The 16,656-nt window shown below is 49.3% G+C and overlaps 1 protein-coding gene and 1 long non-coding RNA gene across 2 annotated transcripts in view; both read left to right on the forward strand.

The window, feature by feature from the left end:
* Window positions 1–16,656, forward strand: part of LOC310714428 — a 119,659-nt gene that overhangs the window by 26,493 nt on the left and 76,510 nt on the right. The window lies entirely within an intron of this gene.
* DUSP22 (dual specificity phosphatase 22) overlaps window positions 7,307–16,656 on the forward strand; it is a 55,281-nt gene continuing 45,931 nt past the window's right edge. The window contains exon 1 of the mRNA XM_083519753.1: window positions 7,307–7,738. Within this exon, the coding sequence (XP_083375879.1) occupies window positions 7,718–7,738 (21 nt within the window). The 5' untranslated portion in view covers window positions 7,307–7,717. The remainder of the gene's footprint in view (window positions 7,739–16,656) is intronic.

A 16,656-nucleotide genomic window follows, 5' to 3' on the forward strand; every position in this document is an offset into this window, starting at 1 on the left:
TGTTTCTGGACCACCTTTCCCATCAGCCCTCGCCAGTATGGCCAATAGTCAAGGTTGATCGGAGTTGTAGTCCAACAACTCTCTGGAGGGCCAAAAGTTCCCCAACCCTGAATTAAGCCAAACCTTGGCTTAGCTCAGTGTGGTGCAGGAACATAAAGGACCAGGGAGGTACAGAGTGGCTGCAAGCTTCTCTCTGGGAGCCACACGTTCATGTAGTTCCACTAAGCTGCAGTTTGTTTCACTGTGAACAAACCATCCTGTGTTGGACTTCAAACTATGAATGCCAAAGAGTAACACATGCGCAGTTTGGGGTTGGCAGCCTCTTATAACGTGCTTGTTAATATTCTCTGGTGTGGGAATATAGAAGCAAATCCACGAAGCTCATCGGAGATTAGAAACACCTATGAATGTCAACATCCACCACATTTGGAAACAGTCAGAGGAATGCACATATTGTATCGAGAGGGAGCTGTGTTGCAAAAACAAGGAAGAGTCTTGCAGCACTTTAAAAAGTAACAAATATATTGTGGCAAAGAAAAAGTAAAAAAACGTTGTGGCATAAAATGTCCACGAAAGCTTATACCATAACAAATTTGTTTAGTCTTGAAGATGCCACAGGACTCATTGTTGCCTATATGTATTTGTATCTACACACTCCTGTTACAATCATACTCCAATTCTAGACTTCATGTGTGGGAAACCTTTGGCTTTCCAGATGTTGTAGAACCTGCTATACTAATTTACCTGGAAGTAAACCTCATTGCATTGGGACGCGGGTGGCGCTGTGGGTTAAACCACAGAGCCTAGGGCTTGCCGATCAGAAGGTTGGCGATTCGAATCCCCGCGACGGGGTGAGCTCCCATTGCTCGATCCCTGCTCCTGCCAACCTAGCAGTTCGAAAGCACGTCAAAGTGCAAGTAGATAAATAGGTGCCACTCCGGCGGGAAGGTAAACGGCGTTTCTGTGCTCCAGAAGCAGCTTAGTCATGCTGGCCACATGACCTGGAAGCTATACTCCGGCTCCCTCGACCAATAAAGCGAGATGAATGCCGCAACCCCAGAGTCGGCCACGACTGGACCTAATGGTGAGGGGTCCCTTTACTTTTACCTAAACCTCATTGCACTCAACAGGACATATGCAGTCCATATGTCCAAACAGGTATCTAAATATGGATCATTATAAGCCACGTGTTTAAATGTAGAAAGGGCAGCAAGATCTTCAGACCACCAATTAGGGGGTGCTGAGTTTTTGCCCTTCCAGCTTTTCAATACAAGTAACTTTGTCATCGTACATTTTGAGACGTCCTCCTGTATACGCAATTTTGAGTTAGAGGATACTGTTGACTGGTTCTGTGCTGAAAATCATGTTGAGATGCACAGCTGACTAAGCCTGTGAAACACACCTGCTTCACGACGCCAGAAGAAACAGTGAAACTCTGAAAATGGTTTGATATGGTTTCAGCTCTGAAACTACGACAAGACATTTTGGCAAAATACTCCAACCAACACAGGAAACCTACCTTCATTTCTATAGTGACTTACACCCCCCCCCCGAATATTTGGCCAGATACTATCAGTTTATATTAAACAGTAAAATTACTCAGCAGTGGAAAAGCTCCTAAATATGAAATTGTCTCTCTACATTACTGCACTGCCCAGATATTCAAGCAGATTAAGATAAGTTTCATTTTCTGTGCGACAGTGACAAATAAAGGAACCATCACAGCAGGTGAAATAACAACAACAATAATATAAAAGGATATTGTGAAATTTCCTGGAGTGGCTGCTTGCTTTTATTTACAGAAATATTTGGTCAAGTGATTTGTTTGCTAGTGAAATGACTTCGCTGAGGGTGATAGTTTCCAGTGGAAAGCTGTGGCAAAGACTATTATATTTTGGGTGCCTTTCCTCATGTTCCATCATTAGATGATGTGCATCATGGAGGTTCAGATGGGTGGGGTATAATAAATAATAATAATAATAATAATAATAATAATAATAATAATAATAATAATAATAATAGCCTGCTCTGAGGTAAGGTCTGGCACTGACACCATATTATTTCCAGCATCAAATTAAACCCCTTTTGCCTCAGCGTTTTACATTAGGGCATTTCTAGCTGGCTGAATGGTTTTTAACTCTTAACTTTAGGGGATTGTTGGTGATGCTTTATATTGCAATTCTTGGTTTTAAATTATTTTATCTACCCTGAAATCAATTTTTGGATGAAGCAGGACAGTGGCACAAAAACCTCCCCGGTCCATTCAGCCCATGCAGCTTCCACTTTGTAGAAGTCACCAGTTCACATACCGTATTTTTTGCTCTATAAGACTCACTTTTTCCCTCCTAAAAAGTAAGGGGAAATGTGTGTGCATCTTATGGAGCGAATGCAGGCTGTGCAGCTATCCCAGAAGCCAGAACAGCAAGAGAGATCGCTGCTTTCGCTGCGCAGCAATCCCTCTTGTTGTTCTGGCTTCTGAGATTCAGAATATTTTTTTTCTTGTTTTCCTCCTCCAAAAACAAGGTGCGTCTTATAGAGCGAAAAATACAGTATTTCCTGTCTCTTTGATTACATACTTGCCTTCAAGAAGGGAGAGGTGGGCTGTCATTGCAGTAGCTGCCACCCTGATTGCAAAGTAATTCTTTCTCCTCTTATGTCTGGGGTGAGGGTTAACTTTGGGTGCTTTTTTCCAAGGTGAAATTTAACAATGGCGAACAATGTTTTTTAGAGGACTTCATCCTTTGCACTGGCCGGTGCCATGCAATGACAGAATCTGGACAGAGAGGAACTGGCTGAGGTTTATGCATTTTGTGGTCCTAAAGGTGGGAGTACGTCATTGTTTGCCTGTCACTTCCCATCCACAATGTAGGCCACAGGAAGCTTTGGGAACTTCACACAGGCCATGCCATCTACACAGTCACAGTAACAATGGGATGAAGGCGCCCTTCCTCCTACAACAGGTCCTGGGCTTGACGGACCTTCCTTTTTCCATCTGTCCAATTTATCAAGACAGAGATTTGCAACAAGTGTTATTCTAGTACTACCCTTTTCTGCATCTGGTTAGGACCTTTGCTGAATTTGAACAAAGGCCAATAATGTGCAGAACCATCCTTCAGATTGCAAAAGGGAACTCTGGTTATTCTTCATTTTTTAAGGGACTCGGGCTTTTGAGAATGGAGCTATGAGTCAGGGTAGTGAACCTGTGGTTTTCCAGATGTTGCTGAACTCTAGCTACCTTTGCCCTCAGCCAGGGGTGATGATAGCTGTGGTCCAACTACATCAGGAAAGTCACCTGGTCCCTTTCCTTGCTATAAATAGGCATACACATACAAGCAAAAGATATGGAAGTCAACCAACAAAGTATTTTTGGCTTTTTATCTCTATTATTCTCAGCTGTGCAAAATTAGCTATGATGCCCTTTTTTGTTGCTGGAGGAATGCCTTATTCTTATCACTGTATGACAGATTACTGAAGGATGACACTATTTTGCCTGGTGGGCTGTACCTAATCCCAGCCATCCCTTTAGGCTGAGAGAGAAGTGTGACTCATTTAGTATATGGCATTAAATCGGAATGACCATAGGGCTTCCTGAGTGGGTTTTTTAATGTACAAAATCCATACCCCCAGTCCGAGATATCTATTTTCTCCATACTATGACAATCATGGCTGCCTACTGAACTACAGTGGTACCTCGGGTTTCATACACTTCAGGTTACATACGCTTCAGGTTACAGACTCTACTAACCCAGAAATAGTGCTTCAGATTAAGCACTTTGCTTCAGGATGAGAGCAGAAATCATGCTAAAATGGCACGGCAGCAGCAGGAGGCAGGGACGCGGACTTATAAAAAATATTGGGGGGCCCCGGGAAAGCTCATGAATAATAAATAAGCTCATGAATATGCAAATAAAGTGGCGCCGCCTCCTCGTGAGCGAATAGGGGAGAGCGTGCTGCGCCTATTAATCAGCTCCAAAGGAAATTGGGTGGAGCTTTTGCTCGGGAGGGAGGGCAGGAGGCATGCAGCCCGACCCTCCCTGTGCATTTTGGGCTGGGGGAGGGGCGGCGATGGCGCTCTGCTGGAGGGGCGCCGGAGATTATTGGGGGGGCAGAGCCCCCCCAAACGAATTTTTGAGGGGGCTCGGGCCCCCTCAAGCCCCATGGAGTCGGCGCCTATGGCAGGAGGCCCCATTAGCTAAAGTGGTGCTTCAGGTTAAGAACAGTTTCAGGTTAAGAACGGACCTCTGGAATTAATTAAGTACTTAACCCAAGTACCACTGTATAGAATTGGAGGATGTTTGTAACAGAAGTGTGTAGATACAAATACATATAGGCAACAATGAGTCCTGTGGCATCTTCAAGGCTAAACAAATTTTTTATGGTATAAACTTTCGTGGACATTTTATGCCACAATGTATTTGCTGGGGTTGTTTTTACTTTTTCTTTGCCACAATATATTTGTTACTTTTTAAAGTGCTGCAAGACTCTTCCTTGATTTTGCAACCCAGCTCCCTCTCGATACAATATGTGCATTCCTCTGACTGTTTCCAAACTGTATATACATGCAGCAGTTGTAAAAGTCATTGGGATTTCGATGTGAAAATTCTAGCAGAAGCTCATTGTGCAGCCAACTGTCTCATAGCCTAAATGAAACAAAACAGCTTTGAGTTCCTTGGAGAGAGATACAAACATGATAAATTAGCACCTAATACAGTGGTACCTCGGGTTAAGAACTTAATTCATTCCGGAGGTCCGTTCTAAACCTGAAACTGTTCTTAACCTGAGGTACCACTTTGCCTCCCGCTGTTGCCACGCTGCAGGAGCACAATTTCTGCTGTCATCCTGAAACAAAGTTCTTAACCCGAGGTACTATTTCTGGGTTAGCGGAGTCTGTAACCTGAACCATCTGTAACCCGAGGTATCACTGTATTGGAGTAACGTCTTAATTATGTCCTATTTCTTTGATGGAATATGAGCAGGGTTCCTCTTGAGATGCTATGAATCTTATTTCCTGGCTTCAAAAAGGAATCTTAGCAGATTATAAAGTTTGCAAGACAAACATTCCAGCCTTATAAATTATTCTCTGGCCTGGATGTGAATCAAAGCTGGAAAAGGGGGTCAAGTCATTCCTTTCTCTCTCTAACTCCCTTGTTGCTTCAGTGATGGTGGGAAGCACAGTGGTACCTCGGGTTAAGTACTTAATTCGTTCCGGAGGTCCGTTCTTAACCTGAAACTGTTCTTAACCTGAAGCACCACTTTAGCTAATGGGGCCTCCCGCTGCTGCCACGCCACTGGAGCATGATTTCTGTTCTCATCCTGAAGCAAAGTTCTTAACCCAAGGTACTATTTCTGGGTTAGCGGAGTCTGTAACCTGAAGCGTATGTAACCTGAAGCGTATGTAACCTGAAGCGTATGTAACCCGAGGTACTACTGTATCCCACATTAAGGTAAAAGGCCCCCTGCTACATCTGTGAATCAGCTGCACAGGGTTATATGCATAGCACCACTAACGTCCTGGATTTCCAACACGGCACCTGAAGTTGACTTTTAACTCTGTTATTCTGTCTTCTGGCAAACAAGCAGGAGTGAGAAGATATGTACCGTAATTTCAATGAGGGATGCCATTAGATCCAGCTTGTCTCAGAATAAACCAAGTTTATTCCAGTTTTCCAAACAGTTCCAAGCCTGACCACAGGTGACTTTGCTCTGTCAGAGTGGAATCTGCTTGTGACCTGTCAGACCTGTGTCATACTTTGCTGGTATGATTCCTGGTCCCTTTCATCAATGTTCTAACAGGCTATTGCAAACAGAATAAAGGATAGGGAGGAGGTCTGGTCTGCTTAAGTTACTAGCAACTGCAGATGCTTCTAAACAAAAAGGCTTGTCAACTATAAGAATGGCTTTTAAATAGTGCAGTTCCATAAAGTTTTGGCTCTCCAGTTGCCACACTCCAACTCCCATCAGCCCCAGTCAGCATGGCCAACAGACAGAGATGATGAGAGTTGTAGTTCAACAACATCTGGAGAGCCACAGGTTTCCCACTCCTGCTATAAACTATACTTGGGTTTTAAATTAAATTTTTTTTTAATGTGCAGCTGTTTCAAGTTTGTTTCTCTAACTTTTGAGGTACCCCAAACACCAGAAAACCATTAGCTACTGTAGGAGACACAAAAAGTTCTTAAAGCTTGTAGCTCTATGACCCTTTTTCCTGGGCAGTGCGTTAAACCACAGAGCCTTGGACTTGCCGATCAGAAGGTCGGCGGTTCAAATCCCTGTGACGGGGTGAGCTCCCGTTGCCCAGTCCCTGCTCCTGCCAACCTAGCAGTTCGAAAGCACGTCAAACTGCAAGTAGATAAATAGGTACCACTCCAGCAGGAAGGTAAACTGGCCACATGACCCGGAAGCTGTACACCGGCTCCCTCGGCCAATAAAGCGAGATGAGCACTGCAACCCCAGAGCCGGCCACAACTGGACCTAATGGTCAGGGGCCTCTTTACCTTTAAGCTCCACTTCTCTTTTTAAGGGAGTATTTAACTGGGTACCAAACTGCGGGAGGCAGTGGAAGACAGGAGTGCCTGGCGTGCTCTGGTCCATGGGGTCCCGAAGAGTCGGACACGACTAAACGACTAAACAACAACAATTTAACTGGGTGTAAACATGCATAGGATTCCATTGCACTAAAGCTGAGTAGGTTGTGATGGATTAAAAACTGCATGCAGAAATCCCCACGATAGCTTCTGGTAAAAAACAACAACAGGGGTTTTGAGGGCAATGGAGGCGGAATTTGCAAAAACGGATGGGATGAAAACACGGCACACACCACAGCCGATAACACTATCTTCGACACGCCCACAAAACAACTCCTGCTTATCTCCAGCTCCGAAAACTTTGCTATAACTGGAACATCGAAATACACGTCGTGGTAAACAATGTTCCAATGTAGCCATTTACTGGAAGAAAAAAAAGATCCTGCAACGAGGGCTTGAACTCTTTTCTGACAAAGTGCTGATTTGCATGAACGGCAAAAAATAGAAATATTTTATATGCAAGAGAAGTAAGTCGCGGAATTGGGCTGCCGCTGCTCAGAAACTGAACGTCCACGCCCACAGTTCGCCTAGAAGCCCCAGACGCCGCTTACTCATCCTTCCAGGAATGAAAGCTCACGCTCCGCTACGCGTTCGAAAGGGCGGAGCCCGTGCTTGGCGCAGCGCATGCCGGGAGCTGTAGTCTTCGAGCCGCGGCTTAGCCCGGCGCGGGGTTAGAGTGAAAACTACGAGCCCCAGAGTCGCTGGCGGCGAGATCGGGGGAAGCTCGCTCGGCGCCTGGATTTTAACCGCACGTGGGAGTGGTTGGAGGCAAGGAGGGCCGGAGCGAGACGCAATTCCTGGCAAGGGCGAGCTCGCAACTAGTTCAAGCCGAGCTGCTGCTCCGATTCCAGCCGAGTCCAGGGGCGGCCGGGCGGAAAAACCTCCGATCATAAGACGCCTAGGAGGAAAGTCCCGGGCTGGCAGACAGTTTTGCGGGCGGGGGGGAAAGATGCTGGCGAGCTGCGCAGCAAAATAACAACACAACCACCCCGTTTACCCAATTTCCCATTCACAACGGAGTAAATACTTCCTCCTCTGCCCATCGCGCATTTTTTTTATTTTATTATTTGCGGCGTCCCACCAACTGGGCTGCTTCCAGTCTCTGGTGCTAAAGTTTCAGACCGTTTAGAGCCATGGGGAATGGGATGAACAAGGTAAAAAAAACGCTGCTTATTCTGTTTTGTTTCTGGGTTTTGTTTTGTTTTTTTAAATGCGTTCGCGCGCGAGGTTTCAGAAACGATCCAGTGAAGAAACGAATAGAGAGGATTCCCCCCCACCATCCCAAACTAAGGCACCCACTCGATGCTTGTTTTGATCCGTGGGAAATAGGGCGTTTAAAAGCGACGCTTCCTTTAAGGGGAACTTTCTGGATACTGAGTGGCAACAAGCGACTGCTTTTGTGGTGGTGGTGGTGGTGGGTGGCTAGCAAACGAAGGCGCTTGAAGAAATGGGAGGCTGGTTTGCCCCGTCTCTGCCCCCCCCTCACGTGCATCCCGACCTCCCTCCCCCGGTTGTTTACTCGGAAGTAAGCCGCACCGAGGTCAATGTCTGAGACTTGAGGCTGCAAGTTTATTTGCTGCTGGGGAGGGGAGGGTAAGGTGCAAGCGGGACTTCCTTCTGGGCACACGCATCATCATGTGCGTAGGCTGGTTTTGTGAGCCTGTGTAGGACAGAAGCCTTACACAGTTGGGCAAGCTCGTTCCTGGCCTCACACCTCGAGTCCCCAATATTGGAGAAAGCAAACGCCTCATAATTCGCGCGGCTGGATCTGCGCCAGCCTTGCCACCATCAACCTCCTCCTCCTCCTCCACCACCACCGCACATAGTGTGCTATTTTCACGGCTCGTTTCCTGGAGGCGCATTTTGTCTTTTGCATAGGCAGGCGGAAACGCTCCGGTTAGTCGAAGAACTTGCAGCTGGGTTCCTCCGTGGCCAGCTCGTGCATGCTCTTTAAATCGCTAGAGGAGCCTCTTGCAGTCGCCTTCTCCTTTGGTCATAAGAAGAGTGGTGTTAGTTTTATAGAATCATAGAATAGTAGAGCTGGAAGGGTTATCCCGTCCAACCCCCTGCAGTGCAGGAATGGACTCGCATTTGGCCAGTGGTCAGGATTGATGGGAGCTGGAGGGTCACAGATTCCCCATCCTTGGTTTCTATTTAAATAATAATAATAATAATGTAGAGGAGATCCTGGGCTTCTTGCACATTTCCACACAGGCTGGTGGTTTGCATGTGTGTGCATCCCAGTTGCCCCCACTGATACGGATTGTGTTGGAAGTTGGTGGCGTTCAGTGTGTGATGGCTTGGTGCTGCTACCCATGGCTTCCTGATGCCACAGTGTACCAAGGAGTGATGACCATATTGCAAAGTGGGAGGCTGACAAAAGGAAGCGGGATAGTTTCAATGCGGGAGAAGAGGAAAGAAGCAGAACACTTTGGCCAGACTTGGCTATGTCTGCCTGACAAGAAGTTAAAATAAAAAAAATCCTTCCAGTAGCACCTTAAAGACCAACTAAGTTAGTTCTTGGTATGAGCTTTCGTGTGCATGCACACTTCTTCAGATACACTGAAGAAGTGTGCATGCACACGAAAGCTCATACCAAGAACTAACTTAGTTGGTCTTTAAGGTGCTACTGGAAGAATTTTTTTTATTTTGACTATGGCAGACCAACACGGCTACCTACCTGTAACTGACAAGAAGTTGGATGAGATGCTTCCTGCCCACCTCATGATACACCATGATGTCTCTCTTAATAAAAAGGAGGACACAGGAAGCTGCCTTATATCAGGAGCTCCGTTGGTCGAGTAGGAGGCTCTTAATCTCAGGGTCATGGGTTTGAGCCTCAGGCTGGGCAAAAGATTACTGCACTGCTAGTTGACACTTGTGGTCCCTTCCAATGCTACAATTCTATTGTTCTAAGTCAGATCATTGTTCTACCCGGCTTAGTATTATCTACACCAGCCTTTCTCAACCTTGGGTTCCCAGATGATCTTGAACTGCAACTCCCACCATCTCTGACCATTGACCATGTTGGCTAGGAATGGTGGGAGTTGTAGTCCAGCAACATCTAGGGACCCAAAGGCAGTGGCTTTCCAGTGTTCCTGAAATGAATATTTCCCGGCCCTTTCTGGAGATACTGGGGTTTGAATCTGGGGCTGTTTCTGTACAAAGCATATTCTCTACTACTCTGCTTGGGTTATTCAGAACATTGTGGAAGTGGAAGTTTTATCCATCACAATGAAGTGTCCATGTAAGATGGTTTAGGGTTCTAATCCACTTATTATTATTTAAGGAACTTGGAGATGGCCTTTAATGCAGCTTACATAAAAGGCTTCCTTCGCCTAGATTGATAGGATCCTCTGGTCAAGTGTGTGGGCGTGGCTAAGTAGGAGAGGTGGGCGTGCCCATGAAGAGTCCCACCCACCTTGTACTTTGATTTACCGGGCTAGATCTTGGCCCCAACAGCAGCAGGCAAGTTTGGCTGTAGCTGGGGTCATAAGTGTGCAATTAGGAGAGGAAGTGGCTGCTGAGTGAGTGGGCTTGCAATCTGCTTTTGGCCACCTTTTCCATCCGTAATTACCGTGATGGGGCTGTAATGACTGGTCACAAGAAGCTCAGAGGCTAACTGGAAAGCCACGCACCCCTGGAGATGACCAGGCCTGTTGGTATCAATGCCCTTAGTTGGTAAACGGAGTGTACCCTTTTCCCGTAACCATGTATGGTGTAGGCAAGAGAAATCGGCCAGCAGTGGATTACTTGAATTTTTCCAAAAACACCGCAGCCCTTTGTTCGTAAGCCAGACAGGCTTACTCGCTTCCTTAATGTTTCTGACAAAAGGCAACCCCCAGAGATTGCTAACAGCTGCTGTTGCCACAATTGGATCATCTGGCTGTTGTTTGCTCCTGCCCATTGCCTGACCCGTCTATAATACTGCCTTCAGTCGCTTGCCTGCTGCTGGAACCTCCCTGAAGCGGAATCGGCAGCATTTGCTCACATTCTTCCTCTCACACACTGTGGTCTCTCCCACCCTTTGAGCCTTCGGTTTCCCCCCACTGTCTGTTTCATCTTGTAAGCTCCCTGGGGGCGGGGATCTGCCTCAGTAAGTTTGGCAAGTCATCGAAGATGCTTTGTTCCGAATCAGACCAATGCTCTATCTCGTTTGTCTTGTCCACACGGAACCGGTAGCAAGGTTTCCAGGGGTCTCTTCCGGCCCTTCTTGGAGTTGTGAGGGATTGACCTTGGCATCTTTGGAATAGAAAGCTTGTGCTTTACTGCTGAACTGTACTTCCCTCCTCTGGGATCTGATGTGCCATGATATTGTTACAAAAGTTGGGTGCCTCCCCCCTGTCTGCCGAGCGGTGGCAGGAGCCCATGGGGTTCCAGACACAGCGGAGACTGTTGAAGCTTTAAGAAATGGTTTATTCACAAATTTACACCTTCAGTCTGCAAGGAGGGAGTCCAGACCTTACAGCATGGTCATTTCAAGAGGGGTTTGTACGCCAGCCAGCCAGCCAGCAGCCAGCCTGCCCAAGATGGATCCTAGTCTTCCTTCCCTCTTCTTTTTCCCAGCAATCATTGCTCAAGACTTTCACCTCACACTCAGTTACCTTGGCAACCTTCCAACCCCTGTCTCTGTCCCCTTCTCAGGTGGGGAGGGGGGAAGGACAGTCCTCCTGCATTGTCCATGGCCCTCAATGGCCCTAATTTGTTTCTTAATGGCCCTAGCTTGGCCAGGTCATTTTGCATAGGCTAGCCCAGGAATTCATCTGCAGTTTGTTTCTCCCTTCACACCTCAAATAATTAAAATCCTACAATTTCTTAGTTTCTAGGGTTTGGGGGGTCTCCCCCAAATCTATAAGAATATAGATCATAAACTAGAAAATTGAGATACTCCAGATGTTGTTGGACTTCAGTTCCCATCAGTCGTAGCCAGCATGGCCAATGGTCAGGGATAATAGGAGCTGTAGTCTAGCAACATCCGGTGGGCCACAGTTTCCCTATCCCTGTTGTAAGTAACACTTCCCTCCCCTGTATTTAACCCTCGCCTCAAAAGCATGGGCAAAGAGTTTTATGCATCAAGACCATTTGTGGCTTCATTTCATTGTGGTTTGGAGTTCAGTGGGCAACACCCAGTATACTGAAGTGCATTTATAAGGATCTTACAATTCTCAGGCGGAACGGCTACTAAAGTTTAGGGACTAGGCAAGCATCATCTTGTTCCGACTTGTGGCTCTTTGCCACTGTGATCTAAATCATGGGGGAACGCATGCTATTTTCTCCTCGCGTAGCATCATTTCCATGTCAGCCTCTTCCAAAGAACGTGCGGTGCTGATGTGGTGGCATCGTATGGAGTGAGGGTTCGAGACCATCCGAAAAGTATGGCATGCATCAAGAGAAAGTTCTGATCAGGAAGATTAGCATTGGTTCGAAGGGGCCAAAGTGTGAGAAGGGCATGGAAGCAACATGGCCTGTTTTGTGGCAATTCCTGTGCGTTAGCAGTGCTACATGTTAACTGCATTTTAATGTTTTAATGTTGTATTTTAATCTTGTATTTCAATCAATTGTTTTTCAATTCAATTGTATTACAATCAATTGTTTTTATATTTGGTGTTAGCTGTCCTGAGCCCGGTCTTGACTGGGGAGGGCGGGGTATAAATAAAATTTATTATTATTATTAATGAGAGTGCAGCCTCTTTTATCATGGCTGTAGAATTGTAGAGTTGGAAGGGACCACAAGGATCATCTAGCACAGTGTTTCCCAACCACTGTTCCGCGGCACACTAGTGTGCCGCGAGATGTTGCCTGGTGTGCCGCGGGAAAAATTAAAAAATTCGAAAGATAGCTTCATATCCGGAGAGGCGGCCTTCAGGCGAGTTTTAATTTTAATTTTCCTTCTCCCACTTAATGCCCCACGCTCGCCCGAGCAGCTTGCAGTCCTTGGTAACCACGGCGACCCGAGGGAGGGGAGGGAACAGGGAAGTCGAGGGCGGCGGCGAGCCGCAATGACGTCAGTGGGCCGCGCCGCCTCGCCCTGGCACGGTGTGAGAGCCCCGGCTAGTGGCGCGAGCTTCGGAATAAGTGGGATCCGCGTGCGCGAGACCGAGATCGCGGGTAAGGAGCTCAGCCCTGGGCAGGAGGAAGCGGGGCCGCGCGTGCGGGCCACATCCTCACAGAGAGCGAGCCTCCCCCGGCCCACCACTCCGGGCAGGTCCACTCGCATGAGGGGGCGGCGATGGCGACGGCCGGCAGCTTGCCTGCAATGCCATCCCTCGAGCAGGCGAGGAGCCCGGAGGCTACCAGATGCGAGTCCTCTTTCCCACCCTGCTCGGGAGTCCAGAGCACTTGGTCGCATTCAGGATCTAGAGTGGGGAAGCAGGGCTTGTGTCTGGGCTGGACACATTGGGCTGCCTGTGCCGCTTGACCTGCGGGGAGAAATCAGGGTGGGAGTCACGACCGTGAGGCAGGGCTGCCAAGTGTGGCAGAAGAGGACACGGCCGTCGCACCTGTCCTTAGGTAGGAGCTTCTTCCGTGTCGACCTGCTGCCCTAAAGTCTTGGCTTTTTGGCGGTTGGCACAGAAGGAAGGCAAGGGGGAGGGGAAAAAATTGAAACTTACACTTTCGTGCGTCCCTCCCGGGGTGACGCTGCGTGCTGACGTCACGGGGCTGTAATGGTGGTGTGCCTCAAGATTTTTTTCATGAAACAAGTGTGCCTTTGCCCAAAAAAGGTTGGGAAACACTGATCTAGCATAACTGCAATGCATGAAACTTTCACCCAACATGAGATTAAGAGTCTCATCCTCTGCTGGTTGAACGATCCCTCAGGACTGTGATGCGGCCTGGTCCTTGTGCAAAGGCCTGCCTGCCTTAAGAAGTGTTGTGAGAGGAATGGCAACTGTGGCGGGGAAAGGGGACGGCACCCTAGTCCACACAGGTCTTCGTACATATGCAGGTCACGTAGTACCTGCAGGTCCCTTCAGAGAGAGGCAATCATAAGTGATGTACGAGAGTTGCATTGTTCTGGCTGTCATGGTTCTCTGGTGAAACAGGGCATGGAAAAGCTTCCTGTGACTTTAACTGGCATGTGCCTCTTGGTGCTGGCCTATTTTTAAAAAATGTCAAGTTACATGTTCCTTGCCATTGTCATACCTCTGATATCAGCCTGTGTACATTCCTAAAATGATGAGCAAATTTCCTGCCCCCCCTTTCTGTGTCATTGTCTGGTCTGCCAAAGATCATGAGAGGCCGGATAAATCTTGAGCACATTCTTTGTTCAAGCTGGCAGGCTTTTGATATATAACCTCTTGCCACACTCGATCCATGTGGCTTGCAGTCTTTTGCATTTGCTTGCTTTGAGTTTGGATTTCATTCAGGACTCGGGAATGATAAAAAATGAGGTACTGGTCAGCCCTGGCTGTCAAGCGGCTTTGAGTGACCCATTTAGTCATATGGGGGATACTACTAATGGCCACTTAGGGGAAGGATATATTCATCATATATATTCATCAGAGCTGTAGCATGGGGCAGAAGATTTAACCACCTTCTCCTCTTTCACATGCTGTGAGTTCTCTTTCTGTGTGTGTATCCTCCTTCCCTGGCAGCTATTTAAATAGGGCAAACCAAAACCACCCTAATCTGACACTGGAGCTGCTTTATAGGCCAGGAGCTGTTCGTCTGCATGTGGTTGTTACTTCAAACCTTCTTGGTGCCCTCCCCACCTCTACAAAATGGCAGGAGGGCTGGAGATCCCCTGCCACAAAAGCCACCGCACACAATTAGCTCCCCTTGTCCAGCAGATACCATGTAGCTGGGAGCTCATAGCAGATCTGGGCTGAAAATCATACCATGGACACGGATAGTCCACCCCAAAATTTCTGGCTATCAATATATATGATGGCCATATAATGAAGAGGGCATGGAGAGTTGTCCCGTCTCCCATAATCTCCAGTCCTGTTTCCACACCCACAATCTCCTCATGTCTTTTGCCTCTTAAGTTTCCAAACAGAGACCTAGTGAAACCCTCAAGGTTCAGATATGGTCCTTGGACTGCCAGTGTCTGCTCCTTCCTCTAATTCCAAATGTGTAAGAGATAGATTGTGGATGGTGATGAAGACCCATGCTGAAGGACACATAAACCAATGGCTACAACTGTATACAGTGGTACCTCAGGTTACATACGCTTCAGGTTACATACGCTTCAGGTTACAGAGTCCGCTAACCCAGAAATAGTACCTCGGGTTAAGAACTTTGCTTTAGGGTGAGAACAGAAATGTGCAGCGGTGGTGCAGTGGCAGCAGGAGGCCCCATTAGCTAAAGTGGTGCTTCAGGTTAAGAACAGTTTCAGGTTAAGAACGGACCTCCGGAACGAATGAAGTACTTAACCTAAGGTATCACTGTATTAAGATGTAATGTAATTAAGTTCAGGACACGTCAAAAGAAGTCAGAAACCATCTAAGGGACAACTGAGGACCAGCTCTGAGTTCAGAGATACCGTATTTTTCGCACCATAGGGCGCACCGGACCATAGGGCGCACCCAGTTTTTAGGGGGGGAATTCAAGAAAAAAAATCTTTCCCCCCCCCGCAGCCCCAAAGAGCAGCGTACAGGCTGCACACAACCTCTCCCTGCCGGAGGGGTTGCGTGCAGCTATGGATCAAGCCAAGGCAGCGAGCGGGATGGGTCCCGCTCGCTGTTTTGGCTTCCCCTAGCCCCGTGCAGCCTCTCCCTCCCAGGAGAGGCTGCGTGGGGCTAAAGAATCCATAGCCCCGTGCAGCCTCTCCTTGGCAGAGGGGTTGCGCGCAGCTATGGAGGAAGCCAAGGCAGCGAGCGGGATGGGTCCCGCTCGCTGTTTTGGCTTCCCCTAGCCCCGTGCAGCCTCTCCCTCCCAGGAGAGGCTGCGTGGGGCTAAAGAATCCATAGCCCCGTGCAGCCTCTCCTTGGCAGAGGGGTTGCGCGCAGCTATGGAGGAAGCCAAGGCAGCGAGCGGGATGGGTCCCGCTCGCTGTTTTGGCTTCCCCTAGCCCCGTGCAGCCTCTCCCTCCCGGGAGAGGCTGCGTGGGGCTAAAGAATCCATAGCCCCGTGCAGCCTCTCCTTGGCAGAGGGGTTGCGCGCAGCTATGGAGGAAGCCAAGGCAGCGAGCGGGATGGGTCCCGCTCGCTGTTTTGGCTTCCCCTAGCCCCGTGCAGCCTCTCCCTCTCGGGAGAGGCTGCGTGGGGCTAAAGAATCCATAGCCCCGTGCAGCCTCTCCTTGGCGGAGGGGCTGCACAGGGCTTTCCTGGCTTTCCTGGGAGGCGGGGGGATTCCCCCACCTCCCGCAAAACCAGCAGAAGCCGCGCGCCTTTTAAAAGGGCTGCACGGCTTCTCCTGGCTGGCCTTCTAACCAAGTCGGGGGACAGCGGCAAAGGCGCGCTGCGCCCCTGCCGCTGTCCCCCGAGTTTGCGGGGCTGGCGACGGGGAGGAGCAGGCTTCTCCCCCCGCCAGCCTTCTAGCCAAGCCGGGGGACAGCGGCAAAGGCGCGCTGCGCCCCTGCCGCTGTCCCCCGAGTTTGCGGGGCTGGCGACGGGGAGGAGCAGGCTTCTCCCCCCGCCAGCCTTCTAGCCAAGTTGGGGGACAGCGGCAAAGGCGCGCTGCGCCTCTCCCGCTGTCTCCCGAGTTTGCGGGGCTGGCGACGGGGAGGAGCAGGCTTCTCCCCCCGCCAGCCTTCTAGCCAAGTCGGGGGACAGCGGCAAAGGCGCGCTGCGCCCCTGCCGCTGTCCCCCGAGTTTGCGGGGCTGGCGACGGGGAGGAGCAGGCTTCTCCCCCCGCCAGCCTTCTAGCCAAGTCGGGGGACAGCGGCAAAGGCGCGCTGCGCCTCTCCCGCTGTCTCCCGAGTTTGCGGGGCTGGCGACGGGGAGGAGCAGGCTTCTCCCCCCGCCAGCCTTCTAGCCAAGTCGGGGGACAGCGGCAAAGGCGCGCTGCGCCCCTGCCGCTGTCCCCCGAGTTTGCGGGGCTGGCGACGGGGAGGAGCAGGCTTCTCCCCCCGCCAGCCTTCTAGCCAAGCCGGGGGACAGCGGCAAAGGCGCGCTGCGCCCCTGCCGCT

This window comes from Podarcis liolepis, assembly GCF_965112155.1.
Source record: "Podarcis liolepis genome assembly, chromosome: 8".
In the NCBI taxonomy this organism is placed as follows: Eukaryota; Metazoa; Chordata; class Lepidosauria; order Squamata; family Lacertidae; genus Podarcis; species Podarcis liolepis.